Consider the following 18526-nt stretch of genomic DNA (forward strand, 5'->3'; position numbering starts at 1 on the left):
ATCAACTTGACAACAGTGACTGAACTTTTTCTGATGCTCCTTTCATGTTTTTCTCCAAAACAGAATATGTTTAGTTGTGTCTAGTTGAACTAGATTTGCCACAGTTTAACAAAAAAGATCAAGGTTTTACGTGAAACGCTGTAGTTAGGCCTAACTAGTATTTTCATACTGAAACATTTTTGCATGGATATTTTTTATATTACTTTGGAATAGTTTAAATATATTCTTATCATTTTGAAAATTTGAAGATAATTTTGTCTTTATGTCAAAATCTGTATATGTCATTATTTCTTAGTCATGTTGATGCAATACATATAGTTCACAGTGGGATGTGGACAAATATTTCTCTTAATATGTACTCTCTTGGGGCAGATTTTCAGCTTTTTGTAGATACCTGATGTCTTCATCTAAGTCACACAACTGCAAATCTATGATAGATAATATATAAACATCTATGTTGATGATATTATGACATTGTATGTTATCTGTTTACTGAGAATCCTACAGCAGTTTGAGTCATGACTTAAAAATGTAATTTGAGTTCTTGAAAATGGTTTTCTGTGTTTTATCACACTTATGACAATATGAGTGTTTGAAAATGTCTGTATTTTAGAAATATAGAGGTGGAGTGATGTGGTTTTTTTATTGTTCTTCAGGACATCATGACTTATTATCTTTCCTCACTCCTGGATTATTTTTGCATCATTTATTGCTGAGGCATCAGCCAAGTTACATCACCTGTTGATTTTCAGGGAAATAGATATTCCTGGCTTAACACCGTTTAGCTCACAGTCACATGTGGACAAATGTTATTTCTAAATAAATTCACTGTATGAGCAAAATGACTGGGGCTTTTTTACTTTTTTTATTTTCTTTTTTTTATTTTCATGCACATTTGCGCCAGCTGCTGTATCACGGTATATGCTGATGACATTCTGATATTTCTGTTAAGTAGTTATTCATGAAAAAATGCTTTTTCTGTTCCCTTTTATTACTATAGACAATTTTATTACCTGAAGGTTTCTGTAATTTAAAAGGAGTAATGGAATTGCTAATGCTTATTCAGGATACAAGGACGTCTATTGTAACACTTCAGGATTATTTTGAGTCTTTTACCATGGAAAGCCTCTACACTGTTGTTTTGCACACATAAAACAAGTGCAAGCTGAAATACACCTTTTTCTACTACATGTAGAAAATAAGTTAATTCCTGTTTAATTGCAATTTTTTTATTGCATTTTTTATTTTCGATTTCATGCATTTTATTTTTTGCTCAATATTAAAGTAAAAAATATATATAGTTTGTATTCCTCATAGATGGATAAAAAAGCAAAAATAGAAGTGCTGAGGAAAGCTTTGATTTTATTTTGTGCCTCATATGAAATGTATTTGTAATATTGCCATCATTAGCAAAAGTAATGGACCTAAATTAAAATCTCGACATCCGGCGACCTGAACGAAAGCATGAAAACAGACATTTTCCAAGATGAAAATTATTTTATTATTACTCTTTTAAATTAACAAACACTGCTATACATATTGCTGTTTTTATTCATTTTGAATCATTTTGAACAGTTAAAGCATTTGGGAAAACAAAAAAGAAGAAGAAGAAGAAGAAATTGTAGTTCAACTGGCGACAGACAGCAGATGACATGTACAGTAGAACATCTACAGTCGATGGCTTTCCTATGTGTGTGGAGAGGGGGGGCTCCAGAACGCTCCGACATAAAGACATTTAGACGGTTTTGGTTCTCAGATCTGTCCCTTTGTGCTGTCCAGCCAAATTAAAGATTCCCCCCCCCCCGTTGATTGAAAACAGCCAGTCAAATTAAAATTACATCAAAAAACAGCTGACGAGTTCTTTCTAAACGAGTAGCAGCAGCTTGGATTGGCTTTAAAATGTAGTTTTCTGCATCCGGGAATCATCTCAAATTCTTGTCATTAGAAAAAGAAAAGGGCTGTTTGGGTTCAAACCCCGTCGCGTTAAATTCATATGGAATGTTTCAAGTAAACTAAATATATGGTAAATATCGCTGTTCTGTCAGTGCACGATAGCCCAAGCCCACTTCCCCTTTAACATATACAAATGATGAACAAGAAGTTCTTCAAAGTGTTCGCTCTTTCACATCAGGCCAGCTGTAGAGAGAGTCTTCTTCATCCTATTCCTCGTCGTCTAAAAGTACCTCCTGCACCCAGAAACCAGCCCGTCTGAGTTGGGTTTAAACATCTTTGTTGTACTAAAAGTGACTGCTTTACAAACACCATATAGCCTATACATATTTATATATATAAACAGGGTTGACATCATTTGGCAGCTGGCGACAATCTGGACCACCGTGGCTTTTGTTCAAGTTTGACCAAAAAAATCCCTCCTTCTATTTTAGACGAGGACTGATGAAACACAGGATTTACACGTGCCAAGAAAAAGCGGATTTGGCTTTTTGAAACCCGAGCGGCCCCTGAGAAGGCAGCGGCGGAACAAAAGGATGTTTATTTAGAGAACGAAGCGGAGGAGGGTTTTGTTCAAACTTTGTTTTTTTTTTTTAATGTCGGAGCAAAAGACGACTCACAACAATTAAATGAAACCATTTTTTTTTGTTTTTTTTGTTTTTTTTGAAAGTACCACCTCTGCCACAGTCACTCGTCACGAACGACGGGGGTTCTACTAAAACACATGAGAGATAATCCCTGACATCAATGTAAATCACATACACTTTGTCCAAAAAACAAACAAACAAACAAACAAACAAACAAAAAAAACAGGGTTCAGGTACAGAATCACCAAGGAAGAAAAAAAAAAAGCACACAATACTACTGCAAATTCAAGCCACTATGGCAAAACAAAGAGAAAATATTTATTGAGGAGCTGGATGGCTCAAATTCTCTGTAATGCTGAGGAGGTCACCCTCAGGTCACCTTGCAGATTTAAAGGAGAGGACAAGAAAATTCCACCAGCACAGGTCATAAATACACAGAGAGAGATGGAAATAACATGAGAAAGTGTGCACTCTGTCCTGAATTGAGTCATAAGAGTCTGAGAGGAAAAAATAAAATAAAATAAAATGAGAGTCTTGGCCTCTCTGCAGAAATCCCAGCAGAAAGCTGACCTCGCTTGGTGATTTGTTACAGATTGATCGGCAGAGTGCAAGCGTCGACCGCATGGCTTTTTAGGTGTTTTCAGAAAAATATATTAACAAGTCGCTCTCTGGATGGTTGTGTTTTTTTCTTCTTTTTTTTTTGTCGTAAATGTCAGTAAACAAATCAACACTCTGCAGTTGAAATGCTGAAGGGATGGCGGATGATTGCACACACGTTGATGGATACAAAAACGTTCAGGCTGAAGGAGGAGAAGAAGAAGAAGAAGAAGAAGAAGAAGAAGAAGAAGAAGAAGAAGAAGAAGAAGAAGAAGAAGAAGAAGAAGAAAAATAAGAAGAAGAAGAAGAAGAAGAAGAAGAAGAAGAAGAAACGCGGCGTAGCCCTTACGGGTCTCCCCCTCCCCAACCTCCCTTGCCTCCCATCAGAAGGGGGAGCCGGCTCACACGGTCAGCTTGGTCTGGACTTTTTCAATGTGCTTTAGCGAGAGCCAGAGGGTCTCGGGATGGAGGGGCAGTCTGTCCTCGTTGTTTTCAACCACAGTGTTTGTTTCCCAGCTGGGCCTCGGCGCCCCGCCCTGGCTGACTCAGAGCGCCAGGAGCGTGGGTGAGTTGAGGGAGTCGGAGGATTGGTCGCCGCTGCTGCTGCTGCGCCGGTGGGCTTTGGAGCAGGACTCGGAAGAGGGTGAGGGGCTCTCGGGCTCCATCATGTTGGGATAGGTGAATATGAGGTTTTGGGCGTTTGGCGTGGCTGCCGGGGTGGACGCCACCACCACCGGCGTATTGAGGCTGTCTCCGTCCGGGCAGTACATCCCGCCGCTGATGCCGCCGCCTCCCAGGCAGATGGGCTTGATGACGGAGCGCTGGGGCTTGCCCACCTCCTCCTCTATGTCCTCGGGCTCCTGCTTCACCACCACCTGGTTCATCTGTGCACGCGGGTTCAGGCTGGGGCGCATGGTGAGCTGCAGCGGGTTGCACTGCTGCTGCTGCTGCTGGTGGTGGCTGGACTGCTGATGGCGCTCGTCGACGGGCAGCTTGCACACGGGGTTGTGGGCGACCAGCATGAACTCTAGCTTGTCTTTCTCCTTCTGCAGGCTCTCGATCTCCTTCTGCAGGTCGGCCTTCTCCTCCTCCAGCTTCTCGGTCTCCTGTTCAGAGGAAGGACAACATCAGCTGGGATGTTAGGGCAGCGGCAAGAGCGCGACAGGTCTGAGAAACTATGGACAAACTTTGAAGGAAATACGAAATAAACGTCAGAAATAGATTTTTGGACAAACTGTTAAACTTTTAAATCCATATGTGTTGAAAATCAAGTAATATCTCTTTACATCTTTATCATTATTACTAATATATGACATTATTATTATATTACAATATGCGAATATTACATTGTAATGATTTTAATAGTTATATGTATAAATATATGATAATATATTCAAATAACATAACTACATTGGGGCTTTTTATTGTGAAATTATTATTTTTCATTAAAAATTCCTAGTTGCAATTGTTTTCCATTGTAATATATTTTGTTCCTCTTCTGATCTATGTATTTGTTTTTTTTTCCCATTATTTGTTTGTTATAATGTCGTTTATCTTTTTATTTAGTGATGTACATATTTTTTAAAAAAAATTGCTCTTTATATTTCTACGTGAATATATTTTGGTTTACATTTTCAAAATATTCCACCAAAATGATTTATTGTCATTTTCCAGTTTCCATTCTATTTATTTACTTATTTTTTCCTATATTTTTCCTAAATTGATATTTATTTATCAATTGATCAATTTAAATAATTATATTTTATGAAAACATAATTATTTATTGTTAATCAGTACATTTACTTCTGATTCTTCTCTTTTGTTTATATTTTTAATTTTTCTACATTATTTATTCTATTACTGATGTTCTGTTTTTATTTTTTAAAATATGTTTTATTTGTATGTTTTTTTCTTACATTTATTGTTCTTTCATTCAGCCATTTATTTATTAAGATACTAAAAACAATTAGTATTTGTTTCATTCTTTTAATTTACATTTTTATCACAAGACCTTTTTTATTTCGGTGGTATTCAGTTGTTTGACTTATCTATTTTCTTATATTTTTCTAGTGTTGTGTTTCTTTTGGGAATTTTATAGACCTGTCATATTTGTTCTCCCTTTTTTTTTATTTCATTTTTATTTTTGTATCTTCTTTTGCTTTGTTTCACTCGCTTCTGCAACGTGCCGCAGTCGATTTCTAAGCAGAATTCCTGCGGCTGTTTCTGTCTGAATCTGACAGTGATCATACAGAAATGCCTGAGAGCGAAGGGAGTAACACGCAGCACACGGCAGACTGCCTTTTGTTCAGAGATTTGGAAACAAAACGATCATTAATCTGTACCAAGTCTATTAATTCGTTCAGCAGAGCCTCCAGAAGGTTTCTGTCATTTCCTAAAACACCAAAAGAGGGCAGTGTTCATCCGCTTCTGTTTCTGTTGATTTATTGTCAGGAGACCTCGGGACCAACGCCATGCAACCTGTAAGCCGAGTGTCTGAATTTGAGCGTCGCCTAATGACTGTGTGTCGCTTGTGTCTCTAGGGGATGCCATCTCCTCTGGCCATTGTACACAGACGTGTCAAATCAAAAGAAAAAGAGAGGAGGAAATTACTGCAGGACGTCAGACCGGCAGCGATAAAGCCGACATGCTGTCTGAGAACTTTGACTCATGGGCAAAGGTATCAGGAAGTCCTTCGTGAGGACTGACGCGAGTCTTCAAGTAAACATTGCGGCTTAATTTCACTGGAAAGTTTCTACTTTTGGATCAGTAAAAAAAAAAAAAAAGAGAGAAAAAAAAAGGAAAAAATCCAGTGTGATGGTCTTTTTGATTTTTGGTGTGCGACGTTTAAAATTTTGCCTACGGCCAGATCCACTACTCCAGGTTGTCTTCCTCTTTAATGGTCTGACAAGCTCAGCCTCTCTTTAATTCCACTAATTAGTCCATTTAGATGCCGTTACTGTCTGCCTACGAGACAGCCCAACCTCTGTCTGCAGCCGCCTGAGACAAAAAGCTTTTCAACGCCTGTCATTTATTCAGTCAGAGCCAGCACTTAAAGAGTGAAACCAGTCCGGCGGGGTTGCAAAAGCAGGAGTGGAGTTCAGGCTCTCGCCAGAACGCCCGGATCGCACGTCTTCACAAATAAGCTGTGCACCGATCAGCTGGACGGTGATGCTCACCCCCTGCAGCATCTCCGTCAGCTCCCGCCTGCGGTTTCTACATTTGGCTGCGGCCAGCTTGTTCCTCTCCCGTCTCACCCTCCGCTTCTCCTCTTCCTCCGGGGTCAGCTGCGTGCAGAAGAGAAGAAGAAGACGCGTTAGACGAGCTGTTGGATCGATAGGCGGGGGTGACTGTGATGTAAAACTCTCAGACTAACACACCTGTTCCTCCCTCTTGCGCCGTCTGAGGTCGCCGGTGGAGCGGATGACCCCGGGCCGGGCCAGTGTGTTGTGCGGCAGCAGGCTCGGCCCGTTGGTCAGGTGATGTCCATACGGGTGGGAGCGGGAGTACGGGTTGGACATGGAGGTGATGACGGTCGGCTGCACCATCCACTGCAGGTCTTGGCTGGTTGTGATTGCATTGATTGTAGGGATGAAGGCACTGTTGGAGCCAGGCATGTCAACCCTGTACTTCTGGAAAAAAAAAAAAAAAACAACAAAAGGGAAGAGAGAAAAAAAGAGTGATGAACGGGTTGAAAAACAGTCACCATGTTCGGCCAAAACTCGTCTTCGCCTCTTAATCCTCTGAGCATCTCAGTGCATAAATTTGCTGGAAGCACCAACACCGGGTGTTGCGTCCAACGCCTCCCACCATTATTAAATTCACACATCCCCCCCCACCCCCCTGTTTAAAGGCTTATAGTAATGATTCAATCCACGTCGACTGTAACCCCCAGAGTGGAACGGTGACACATGCAGTGAATCATGTGGGGAAGCCCAAAGGTGTCCGGCACATCTCATTGTTCTACAAAAAGCAGAATGAGACCAACGGTGATGAAACATCTGCTCTGTGGAACGGGTCGGTTTGCTGCCCATCTGGAAACTAAAGAAAGCATTAATTTGTGGAAAACTTTAAACCTAAAACAGGCACCAGTTTCCGTTGGTTTTTTCTTTTTTATATATATATCCACAGTTGCATCTCCAAGGGCATCCAGAGAGGGTAATGTCCACCCCAAACCAAACACTCCAAAGAATAGCTGTTTTTATGAACAGGAATTCAAGAAAGGATCGAGTCGTCAACTAGTTGAAAAGGTTTTCATTATTTGCTTATTTCTTTTTGACTTGTCATCGTCCTTTTAATATCCAACTTTTGAGCATCCTTCCAATATAGCATGGAACTGCAGCATACTAAAACCCACACTTTTTTTTTTTCTTTCTGTGATGGTTCATTACACGAAGACAGTAATTTTAATCCTTTTTCAGAGTTTTCTGAGTTCGACCCTGTTTCACAATAAAAAAAAAAATCCAACTGGAGAAGCAGCAGGGGTTTCGTAGAGTGTCTGCATTGGATAAACACTTTTCTGAGCAGATCGCTGCTCCTCCACAGATGGAGGACCTGTCAGCTGCGCGTAATTTACGCACGTCCCGGGCTCCCCGAGCCTTCCCCCCTCCACTTATTCCCGACTTTCCGTCGGATATCCCGGCAGTCTATTGGAACTTTGTTTATCACAATGACTCACTGTGTATGGGATTTGTCCAGCACGTGTGAACCGAGCTCAGTTCCAGTAAGAAAGGGGGAAGCGGCCAGCTCGAACAAGCCGGGAATTCTTATCCAGAAATACCGCACGGAGAAAGAAAAAAAAAAATCCTGTTAAGTAATAAAACAAGCATGGATGGATAAACTCGCTGCAGCAGAGGCACGGACATTCCTTGGAGTCGTTATACGAAATGCTAGAGGCGTGATAAAATATTCTATTGCTCCAATAAACAGAGAAACAGGAGGTCATGTAATGGAAAACTGGCAGTGAGTGATTACAGGCTGATAGATGCGGGCCAAAAGTCGTTTACTGTAAGGTTGCATGAGACTGACGCCACTTTTCCACAGAAGTGCAGCAGACGTAAGACCGGGGTGTGGGGAAATAACATGCCTGGTCCTGGATTTATTTTTATATTTATATAGATATATATTCCGAAGCATTCAAGCACGCTGCAGTCTGAGTTAATATTCAGATCCCGTTGTCTTTGTTTTCTAAACGGCTCAATGGATGGCATTTCCTCAGTAAGGAAGCGTTATGCAGGCGTTTGATCGCTCTGTCCGTGCGAGCTGCTTCCCGCTGGAGGAAATGTGCCATGTGCGGCCGAAGAGCCCGTCGCGTCCAATCAGACGGTCCGGTACATAATAATAAAATATTTCCGCAATATTTGATGAGCCGCAATCACAATCAGCTGAAAAAAAGAGAAAAGAATAGAAAAGAAAAGAAAAGAAAAGAAAAGAAAAGAAAAGAAAAGAAAAGAAGCGCTGCTTCTGAAGAGCGTGTTTGCGTGAATTTCACCCGGCTCCACACATGCCTGTTGCATCCAGAACACGCTTTATCTCCGATCAGCTCAGTCTGTCGGTTCTTCGGGGTTAAAATGCATAATAAAAAAAAATGTATCTCAAACCAGCTAGACGACACAAAGAAAGCCACAGATTTACAGATAGACAGGACTGCATGTCAGCTACAAATCAGAGGCTTGAATCCATGGCAGTTTGAACTGAATAGCAATCGAATCGTGTGAAACGCTCTGTGCTAAATAATAAATGCTTTGTCTGCGTGCGTAAAATCCAGATTTTTCGCTGGTAAACGTGCGCGTCGGTCACATTTTCCAACATTTTAAAAACATATTCATTCGCTAATACGGCTATTTGTATTCTACAAACTCATAATGGGAGGGGGGGAAATGCATTCCTCGAGGTTTCTGCGCCTGCAGCTGGTCCGTGTGTCTCACCTGGTAGTTTGAGGTAGAGATCGGACTCCCGATCGTGCTGCTGCCGCTTGTGAAGGACTCTGGCTGGGCCGGAGAGGTGCTGCTGCCGCGGGACGAGGTGTCGTAGTTCCCGGAGTAGTCCTGGTACATGATCCGGGACAGAGGAAGATTTCAGGGGACTGTTAAAGCTCTGGAGCCTTTTTTTTTCTTCTTATTTCTCCTCCCCTCTCTCACACACACAATTCCCCCGCTGTAAAAAAAAAAAGGCACCAGCAAGAAAAAAAAAATCCTCTTATTGGAGATGTTCAGGTATCCAAGAGCGAGTTATCAAAGTGCAGTAATGACACCTGATCTAAAACATCTTAAAGATGTTTGCAGGTTGTGTCAGGTAGCCCTGTGAGAAAAGTATTTTCTATTGTGCTTTCAGGTAGACGAGGCTATCAGAGATCCTCTCAGGTGCGCAAACTTCAGCCTGAAGTCAACAGTCAGTGTGACTCAGGCAGGTTTCTTCTGAATATTTTCCGCCGCCTTGCCTACTTACTCTGCTCTGAGCTCTCTCTGTCGCTCACGGAACACCTCGAACTTTTTTTCTTTCTTTCCCTTTTCACCCCACTTCCTAGAGATGACTCACTTCAATGGCACTAAGAAGAAGCGCGACGGCTTTTCAACACCAACGAAACGTCCGACGTCACGGCGGGGCGTTGCAAACATCCAGCAGGGGGAGGGGTTCGCTCCTCTTGTCTTGTGGATCACAGCAAAGAGAGAGCAGAGCTCGTTTCTCCCCCGGTGGACACCAGAGACTAAAGATCCAAAACGTGGTTTACAGTTAAAGCGGGTTTTTTTTATTTTTTATATTATTTTATTTTTGGTATCGGCGGACGTCAGCGATCCGCTGTGGACTTCACCGGTTTTGTCTCACTTTCTTCGGCCCATTGACGCATGTTTCCTAAAATGGGCAGTTGCGTCAGCGAGAGCGTGTGGGTTTCCTTGGTAAAAAAGAAAGCGTCAGACACTGGAGGGATTCCCTCCCCTTCATCTGCAGCCCGCCGGACCCACAGCTCTCAGAAAGCGCTCCGGCCGCCGGGGGTCCGGTTTCGGTTACTAATCAGGGAAAACATTCAAACTGTGGGAAGTTTATAGAGGCACTCTGAGGTCCCAACAGTCTGGATGATCCGACACTGACAGGGGCGTCTCCAGAACGATTTGTGAGGGGCGAATCTTGGAGTCCATAAACATTAAATGCGATCATCTTGGATTGGTGTCGAGATATCTATGTTACAGTGTAAATACACCAAATATGTGCTTTATAAAGATTTTAAAAACTGATATTAGTTTGAATGTATGCTGTTTTACTCCACTCCAACTTGTAAAGTCATTGCTTGTTTCATATTTTCTATTTGTTAATCTTCTGAAGACTGTTTTGTGTGTGTGTGTGTGTGGGTGTGTACTGGTATAAACTGCATATAGAGGACCACTTTCACATCATTTACCAACAAAGGGAGGTCATTTGTGGAAACAAGGACATTTTCCTTGTTCTCACTTTTTTTTGCAGTTCTACTAGTTCTGCTAGTTAGGTTTAGAAGTGTGGAGTGAATTAAGTTTTTATTTAAGGGTACGGTTAGGAATAGACTAGTAATGGTTAGGTTTAGATAAAATGTCTGGGTTAGACATAAATGCACTTATTAAAATGAATGGATGTCAATGCAAAGTCCTCAGTTTGCATTCAAGTACGTGTGTGTGTGTGTGTGTGTGTGTGTGTGTGTGTGTGTGTGTGTGTGTGTGAAGGTAATACCAAGTTCAGCCAGTTGGAAAAACAAATGTTATTAAACACAGATAGATAGATCAGTAGAAAGACCAATAGAGTTTGAACCTTTCCAAAGAAATTAAACATTTACATTAAATATTGTAGGTTTATTTTTTTACCAGAGATAGATCTGTACAAAATCCCCTCCAAATAAATGTTAAAATACTTTAACTAAGATTTCTAACTAGCTGATCCCCCTTCCAAACTATCCAAGCGCTCTGACCTGCACAGAGTGGTGGTGTACCCACAGGGCACAGAAATAAGATGTATCCCTTTAAGAGAGTACTCAGCTCATTATGTGTGAGAAAGGCACTTGTTACAGAATCAGCCTGTTTCATTCGAACCACTCCATTTCGTCACCTCAGGCAAGTCCAAAGACCTGTCAAAGGTTGCCAGGGATCCTTGTAAGACTAGACCATCATTATGAATCTTGGTGAGAGAAGAAAACACTTCTGGGGTGATATTTTTGAAGTAGAAGTAAAAGATAATGGTCACTCTTACTATGGAGTGCATGCAGAATCTCACCTCATGGAATAAAGGTGATTCTGAGAAAGTCAAACTAGAATTAAATGGAAGAAGATTATTAATGATATGAAGGGAGCTGTGGCCACTGCCACAGGAAAACCATTGGTAAAGCTTCTCAGAACAATTGAGAAGGAAGAAGCAGGTTTAATTGGCTGTTACTGTTTCAAGAGCTTTCTTGCTTCACTTTGGGCTGGCTCCGACTGAACGTACAATTTTACAGTCACAATTGTGTTTTTTGCCCAATGTCTCTAAGTCCCATTGTGTGTAATTAGGAGAGAGCGGTCAGATTCAACACGGCAGCACTGATTAGGTCAGCACAACAAATGCTGGAGCTGAATCTCTGTGAAATGTGGGCTAATTGTAATTCGGACGCACCTCATGAACAAGGGCATAGCGCCCAGAATGTGACACGTTCCGCAATATAAAATGTCCTATTAAGTGTAATCCAATCTGCTACGGTTCCTATTTTAATCTGCATCACCACAGCTGGGTGTTCTGAGCTCCTAAAGCTCCTTCCAGCATGAATGTTTGCCAGAAACACTCGTCCTGGTGAATAAAAGTTTATTTACTTACTAATTTATTTTCAAACTAGTGGAGAGGGGGAGGGGCGGAGTGATTGTTGTGGCAAAGCTGACCAATGTTTAAATAATGGCCAGATTTTTATGTTTATTTTTTATTTTTGGTCCCTTTCTTACATGTACTGCTTGGTCATTGTTGAATTCAACACATCTGGTAACACAAAATGAAGTGAATTGACCGAAACAGTTCATTAGAACACTGACAAGTTGATTTATATCAATGCTTCAAATCATAAAGCTAATTTCATACAATTTGATAAATGTAATTTATTTTGTACATATGTACATTTAGCTTTGGTAATTATAATTTGTATTTGAAGAAAACTACTTCAAAATTCATCATCTCAGAAAGTTGGTGTGTTGCATAAGTCTAACAAATGATTTGATAACAAAATATGGCCAAAAGAATCACGAGAAAAAGACTGAAAATATCAGTTATTGTCCAGGAAATAATCTCACGTAATGTCATTTTCTCAGAAACTGAATCTTGGGCTTTTATAAGCTGCAACACAGAAATGCAACACAAACTGTTACCTGTTGGATCCATTTTAGTTACACATTTGTGTTCAGAATCAATTAAATAGATGTACTTTTTCATCATATTGCAATTTACTGAGATGCCTCTGAACCTCTGCTCAGAGTCAAATGACTAACTGTTCATGTTCTGAAATGTTCATGTTGAAAACATGAACATTTCAGCTGTAACACTGCAGTCCTGCAACATGTGAACCCTTGGCAGACTCACTGGAAGTCTTTTTTTTTTTTTTTTTGCTGCATTAGCTTTTGAGTTGCGCTGCCTGGATGTGCTGCTGTTCCCAGGAGCAGAAAGCGTGCAGATGTTTCATACATCTCTATTTGAGTGATATTAATTTATGATGAATGCTTAGCCTGTAATATGCCAGCGGCGCAGCTTTTTGAACGGGAGCAGTGTTGCTAAGCGACACAGTTTCTGCTAAATTGCTCGAGGGGAATCTAATCAGCCATAGTCCTATAATAATTAATGCCTTAAATATCATCTGAGCTGCTGCTGGCGGCAAAACACGGTCTGATGTGTTGACAGGTCCCGATAAGAGTCCAAATCTTTGGTTTAAGTGAACATAAAAAAGAAGCGAAAATACATCAGACTCTAAAGGTCCTATCTATGGGGTCACGGTCAGGTGAGAGTGAAGACGTGGGTCAGCGCGCGCGCATTGAGGTCAGCCGATGCGCAGTTTGCGCGCCACTGACGCGTCTATGTCCAGCCATCACACATCAGAAGGAATCAGGTGCGTAGAACATCTCCTCTAGGAATTATAACCAGCTGTAAGACTGCAGAACAAGAAGCTTACCTGGCCGCGCGACGGAGGCTCGTGACGCAAGATGGCTCGTGCCTAATGCTCCCTTCAGGGTATCACGTGATAAATCTGAACCTGAAAAGTAAAGGCTAGTCTGTGTCTTAGAAGCTAAAAGGCAGTAAAATCGGGCCATAAGTAACGAAAAATAAAGTTTTAAGAAGTTTTGGTCTGGATTAACAAGATGGAGCCTATTCCTTATAGCTTATCTGGATATAAAGAAAATATCTAGGACTATTCTCTCCAGACGATTAAAGGCTCTCAAAGAAGGTCAGTTACAGTAGGAAAAAAAGAGCTATTGTACGATTATGCAATTGAAAAGAGCAAATAGTTAGTTTTGCTATTTCAAATTCCAATGAAATGCATACAATTTTGTGGTTATAATGTAACAAAAAGCAAAACAGGTCAAGGTCAATACATTTCAAGGTGTTATGTCAGCAAGTCTTTTTTTTGTTGTTGTTTTAAAGAAAAATGTCTTTCATTTGTTCCAGGAGCTCATGTTTTTGTCTCATATGACATTTAAATTGATAAAAATCAGTTTTCTTCCACATTCTTTTCTAGCAGAAGCCAAATGCCTCACGGGAAGTGAGAGCAGCGGGTTCCTAGAAAACAAGAGTTGCTGCTGAATATTTAGTCCCATTTTCTTTACATTACAAACACTAATGTCACACTGATGCTCTGAAATAACGGCTATGCAGATTTTGACAATACATTGATTTGAATGTAGATGTAACTGAGATGAGCTTTCTGTGTTTGAGCAAGAATCCAAGCTGCTTCTGCAAAATTAGATGCATCCAGGATGGATTTCCGACCCCTGATTCTCTTTATTGCTAAACGTTATTGAAACAGGTGTTTACCTGAGATCAGTGTTTGAGTTTAGTTTTTGTTTTGTTTTTTGTTTTTTTTGCCCTTGCATTCTTTTGGTCGCTTTCGCCTGTAGCGTCATTCACCTGTCATGCAGTAAAACCTTAGCCTGGATAATACTCAGCGCGATCAGCATGGCTTATCTCTCGGCTCAGGTGCTGTCAGTGGGACATACGTAGGCACCAAAGTGCTGACTCAGACTGAGGAGACTGGGTTAAAGAGCAATCAGCATGACTGACAGCAGGGTTTATTATCGTGTGAGTGGCCTGTTTACACACTCACTGCGCCGTTTTGTTATGCAATGCCACAAAGAAACGGTGAAACGTGTCTGCAGCAAAAAGAGGGGTGAATCTAGAATCGAACAACAGATTTGGTTTTGTTTGTTTGTTTGCGTTAAACTCACATGTTCCATCTCATCTCAGTATTTTGTGCAGTTCTGACTTTAAAACAGAAATCCAATCACAGACCACCCGCTGTGCAGGAGCGTGGCTTTAAGAAGTGGCTGCTGTGAATTAAAGCAACCCTCCATCCGTGGTTTCATTTACCCGTTGCCTTGGTGACAGATGCAGTTCAGTCTACTTTAGCAAATCAAAAGGGATAATGTGAATGTCCATGACCTCCAGAGAGCACGACTGTAGAAAGAGGAATATGGATTTGTCGAATCTACTGCCCTGCAGTTTGGTCAGTCGCAGGAAAAAAAAAAAAAAAAAAAAAAATTGGATCTTTGTGTACTGTAAGACTAATCAAGTTTTTCTAAATGTTGTACACTTCACCTACGATGTTGTTTGAGAACTTCCAGCTTTGATTGGATATTTACATTAGATATGCAAGTGCCCAGTAAAATGGAACAATCTGCTGTTTGTGGTATGCATATATTCAGAGCTATAGATTATGTAAGAGATTCCATTTCCATTAATATTAGTCAGGGTTAAAAGAAGGAGAAAGTCTTTCCTGTAGGGCTGAGATGTGTTGCGACCTGAAACCTGCCTACGCATCGCTCCATCTGGATGTAGAGATGACGCTCCCTTTACTGTAAACAAATGGTTAACTTCTTTTCATGAAACAAGTCATTGTCCCCTTTACCTGAATAATAAGAGCAGATCCGCAACCAGAAGGAGGATTTTTGGTTTTGCCTCTCCGCTGTCTGACTTCAGCTTTGTCTTCAAAGATTTAGTCTGTTATTTTAACCTACAGCCCTGTTTAATCAGGTGAACCACCTGCCCTGATGCCCAAAAGCTTCCAATCAGCACACTTGAGTGACTCTTGACAGTAATTTCAGCAGCTTTAAGGTATCAGTTCCTGATACAATGGAAGGAAGTGCGTCACAGCTCGAGACAAAGAAGAACGGAACACGACTCGGGGCACAAACAGCTCCGGGTAAGAAGGGGAAGTGTTGTTGAAGCATGTAGTGGAAGAAGTGAACGAATGGCAGGGTCTGAGAGAAGAAAGCGCATGAGTGGTCGGGGGACTTCAGCCACCTGCAGCTCGCAAACAAGCAGGACCCTGACGTTTCTTCCACCTTTACTGGGCGGCTTGTTTTTGACGGAGGAAAACAAATTTTCCCTCTCCACTTCCACCTCGATGCAAGAAACAGAAGAGAGGAAAGTGTTGGCTGCCTGACAAAAGTGGGCTTATTATTATGTTTTGGTCCTCCTGCGAGTTGTTTTCCTCGTCGCTGGCCCAAAACAGTCAAATCAAATAACACTGGAGTGGCGCTCGGTGAGAGCAGCAACAGTTCTCTCACAATGGGCCAGTTTATCTCCGTCTGTCAACAAGGTTGTCAGTAATTTATGAGCTCACGGGTCTGAGAGCAGACTCTGGGTTGCGCAGTCTGGAATGTTAATGGATTTTTTGTTGAGAAGTCCTGCTGTTGTTGACCTTAGCCAACAAATATACAGCTGAAAGCCAATTTGTACATACAGTGGATAAAATACTGCCTGATAACCTTTTTTCTCACTGCCTGACATTGAATCTGACCAAACTGTACCTTTTTCAGCTCAGCTTTAGATCATCAAAATTGCTTGTACCTGCAACAAGCCAAAATTTTGGAACAGCCAAGATGATGAACAATGTCATGACTTTCTAAGCTCCTGATAGTGAAATGAAGGCACACCTGTGGACACATCGTAAGGAAACGCCTCAAAAGCAATCCTTCCTTGTATGACATAATGGAAAACAAAACAAAACAAAAATCAGCCAAGATATCAGGAAGAGAATTGCAACCCGCCGATTGCAGTGCGAACTCCTACCACCATCGCCCATTTTAAAATTAAAAACACGGTTACAAAATGAGAAAAACAACTTAAGGGATATGAATACTTGTTTAACTCCATTGAACAGGATGGGAAATAAGAAGGAAGAGAGAAGGGGGAAGACATGCAGCAAATAGCTCGGGAATTGAACCCAGGACAAAATCGTCGATGACAACAGCCTCTGCACATGGCGCATGCACTATACCAACCAAGCCGCCCGGCACGCCAAACGTGAATAGTTTTGCTGGTTGCTGTACTTTTTGCTTCTCTAAAAACAGCTGTTTGTGATACAGCTGCGGCCCATTTTTGTAACTCACTACAATAAAGTATAGCCACTTACATCATAATTGTCATGCAATCTAAAATGGCTGTAATGATGATAGTGCTACTCCAGCTATTTTTCAGCTAAAACAACCTCAATCTCCTCAGATTTAGGTGCAGCTCCCTGTGCATCCTGCTGGTGTTTATTTATACAACACATAATTCAGAACATTCAGCACAATTATGAAGTGCTGTTGCTCTCAAGTCATGATTAAAATGCAAGACCAGCTTGCTGCCCCCATCTCCATCTGAGTCCTTCATACAGGACGCATTACGGTGAACACAACAGTCTATGTTTCGGTCTGATGCTTTACATCTGAAATGGTTCAACTGTGCAGCTGCTCAGTCTTTGTTTATGATGCTATTTTGTTGTCTGTGAAAATACTTCCCAGAAGTCTCCTGTTGAACTAAAACTGTGGGTGGTAAAGAGACTGTTTGCTTTGGATTTTCACCTGAGGATGACTTAGTTTCAGAGCTTTTGATCCATTCTGCTAACTGTCTGCACATTTCTTCCTAAAGCCAGGAAATACTTACAAATCACTTCCTCTGCCTCTGAAAATTGTCCCAGGAAGTGGTAGCAGTGTTTGGAAACCTTTCCTGATCTGGTGCTGCTTACAGGAAGATTACTTGTGGCACGTTTTTACATGCAATCGTGCATGTAGTTACGGAAACATAAAAAGATGTTGTGTGCGAGCTCTAAGTGCATTCGTGTCACTTCCTGACACTTCTCTTCACTGCAGAATAGTCTTCATTGTTTTAACTGTTGAGTTGAGTAATTGTTCTGGAAGACTGGTAGTTTCTTTAATGTGCTCTTAAATCCTCTCACTGCTCGTTCTTGGAAATGTGCTCTTCCAAAACCAGAAACACGCAGCAGATACTTAGTATTTCACTGTTGTTATGCTCCTCCATAACACACCTTTAAAAATCTGCTCATAAACACTAATTTTACTTAAAAAAAATAATTGGACTTGAATAAAAGTGTAAAGAGAATGAACAAAAACTACTTGATCTCTTCAGTGCAACTCTTCAAACATTTCTCTATCATGATATCCTGAACAATTTTAACCATTTTTAATTAGCGAGTCCATTAAATTTATAACTGTTGATATTTCCAGTCCTAATCTTTCTTTGGTGACTCTTCCTCATATGCTAGATAACTATTTTTGTCTTTTGCTACCTACGTAGTGTTTGAAGTTGACCAGGGTTTGGTTTCAGTTTGTTTATCCACCTGTTCTGCTGGTTCAAGGTCAGATTATGATCATGCTGGAAAACACAAGAACATGTGACTAGATTGTTGGAAGAAGTTGCTCTTGGAGGGAGTTTGCCCCTTCTCTCTCTTCATGGCAATGCTTTAAGGCAGAAACTGGTGGAAGCCAACATTGATGGGAAACAGCCACACACATGGATCATGTTTGAACCACTCTGGATGACTTTTACCATTTCTTCCTTTGCACATTTCTCCCCATTCATGAACATCCCGCAGATTTTCAGTCACAGTGTTGTCTTCTTGCTGCCCGTCTCATCCACAAGTCCATTGACCAAAAAAAAATCATTGCCTCACTGTGTTGCTAATGTTGAACAAGCTCTGTACTGGTGGCAACACATTTCTGCAGTCAGAATCTCACCCCAGAGCAGGAGCCTAACTGGGTGCTTTCTGGACTCGGTTCTTTCTGCAGCTGAACATCACTTGTTGAAGTTCTTTGTGATGCAGAAAACTATTATTTTAGCTGCAATTCTCACAGAAGACACTTCCTGCATCTGAGGCTTTTTGATAAAAAGCAATGGTGTCTGCAAACAGGTAACCAATGGTAACA

The 18526-nt window shown here is 41.1% G+C and overlaps 1 protein-coding gene across 2 annotated transcripts; it reads right to left on the reverse strand.

Annotated features, from left to right (window-relative positions):
• Window positions 1-3645: 3645 nt before the first annotated feature.
• Window positions 3646-9662, reverse strand: fosl2 (FOS like 2, AP-1 transcription factor subunit). Of its 2 annotated transcripts, XM_007575394.2 has the most exons (5): window positions 9579-9659; window positions 9059-9178; window positions 6512-6763; window positions 6311-6418; window positions 3646-4240 (listed from the first exon to the last, which is right to left on the reverse strand). In XM_007575394.2, the coding sequence occupies exons 3-5, from the start codon at window positions 6746-6748 to the stop codon at window positions 3680-3682; spliced, it is 906 nt and encodes a 301-aa protein (XP_007575456.1). In that variant the 5' UTR covers window positions 6749-6763; window positions 9059-9178; window positions 9579-9659; the 3' UTR covers window positions 3646-3679. The 2 variants fall into 2 exon arrangements, with proteins under 2 accessions (XP_007575456.1, XP_007575440.1); XM_007575378.2 differs by having other exon boundaries at window positions 9059-9662.
• Window positions 9663-18526: the final 8864 nt, after the last annotated feature.

This window comes from Poecilia formosa, unplaced genomic scaffold (genome assembly GCF_000485575.1).
Source record: "Poecilia formosa unplaced genomic scaffold, Poecilia_formosa-5.1.2 Scaffold8, whole genome shotgun sequence".
Taxonomy (NCBI): Eukaryota; Metazoa; Chordata; class Actinopteri; order Cyprinodontiformes; family Poeciliidae; genus Poecilia; species Poecilia formosa.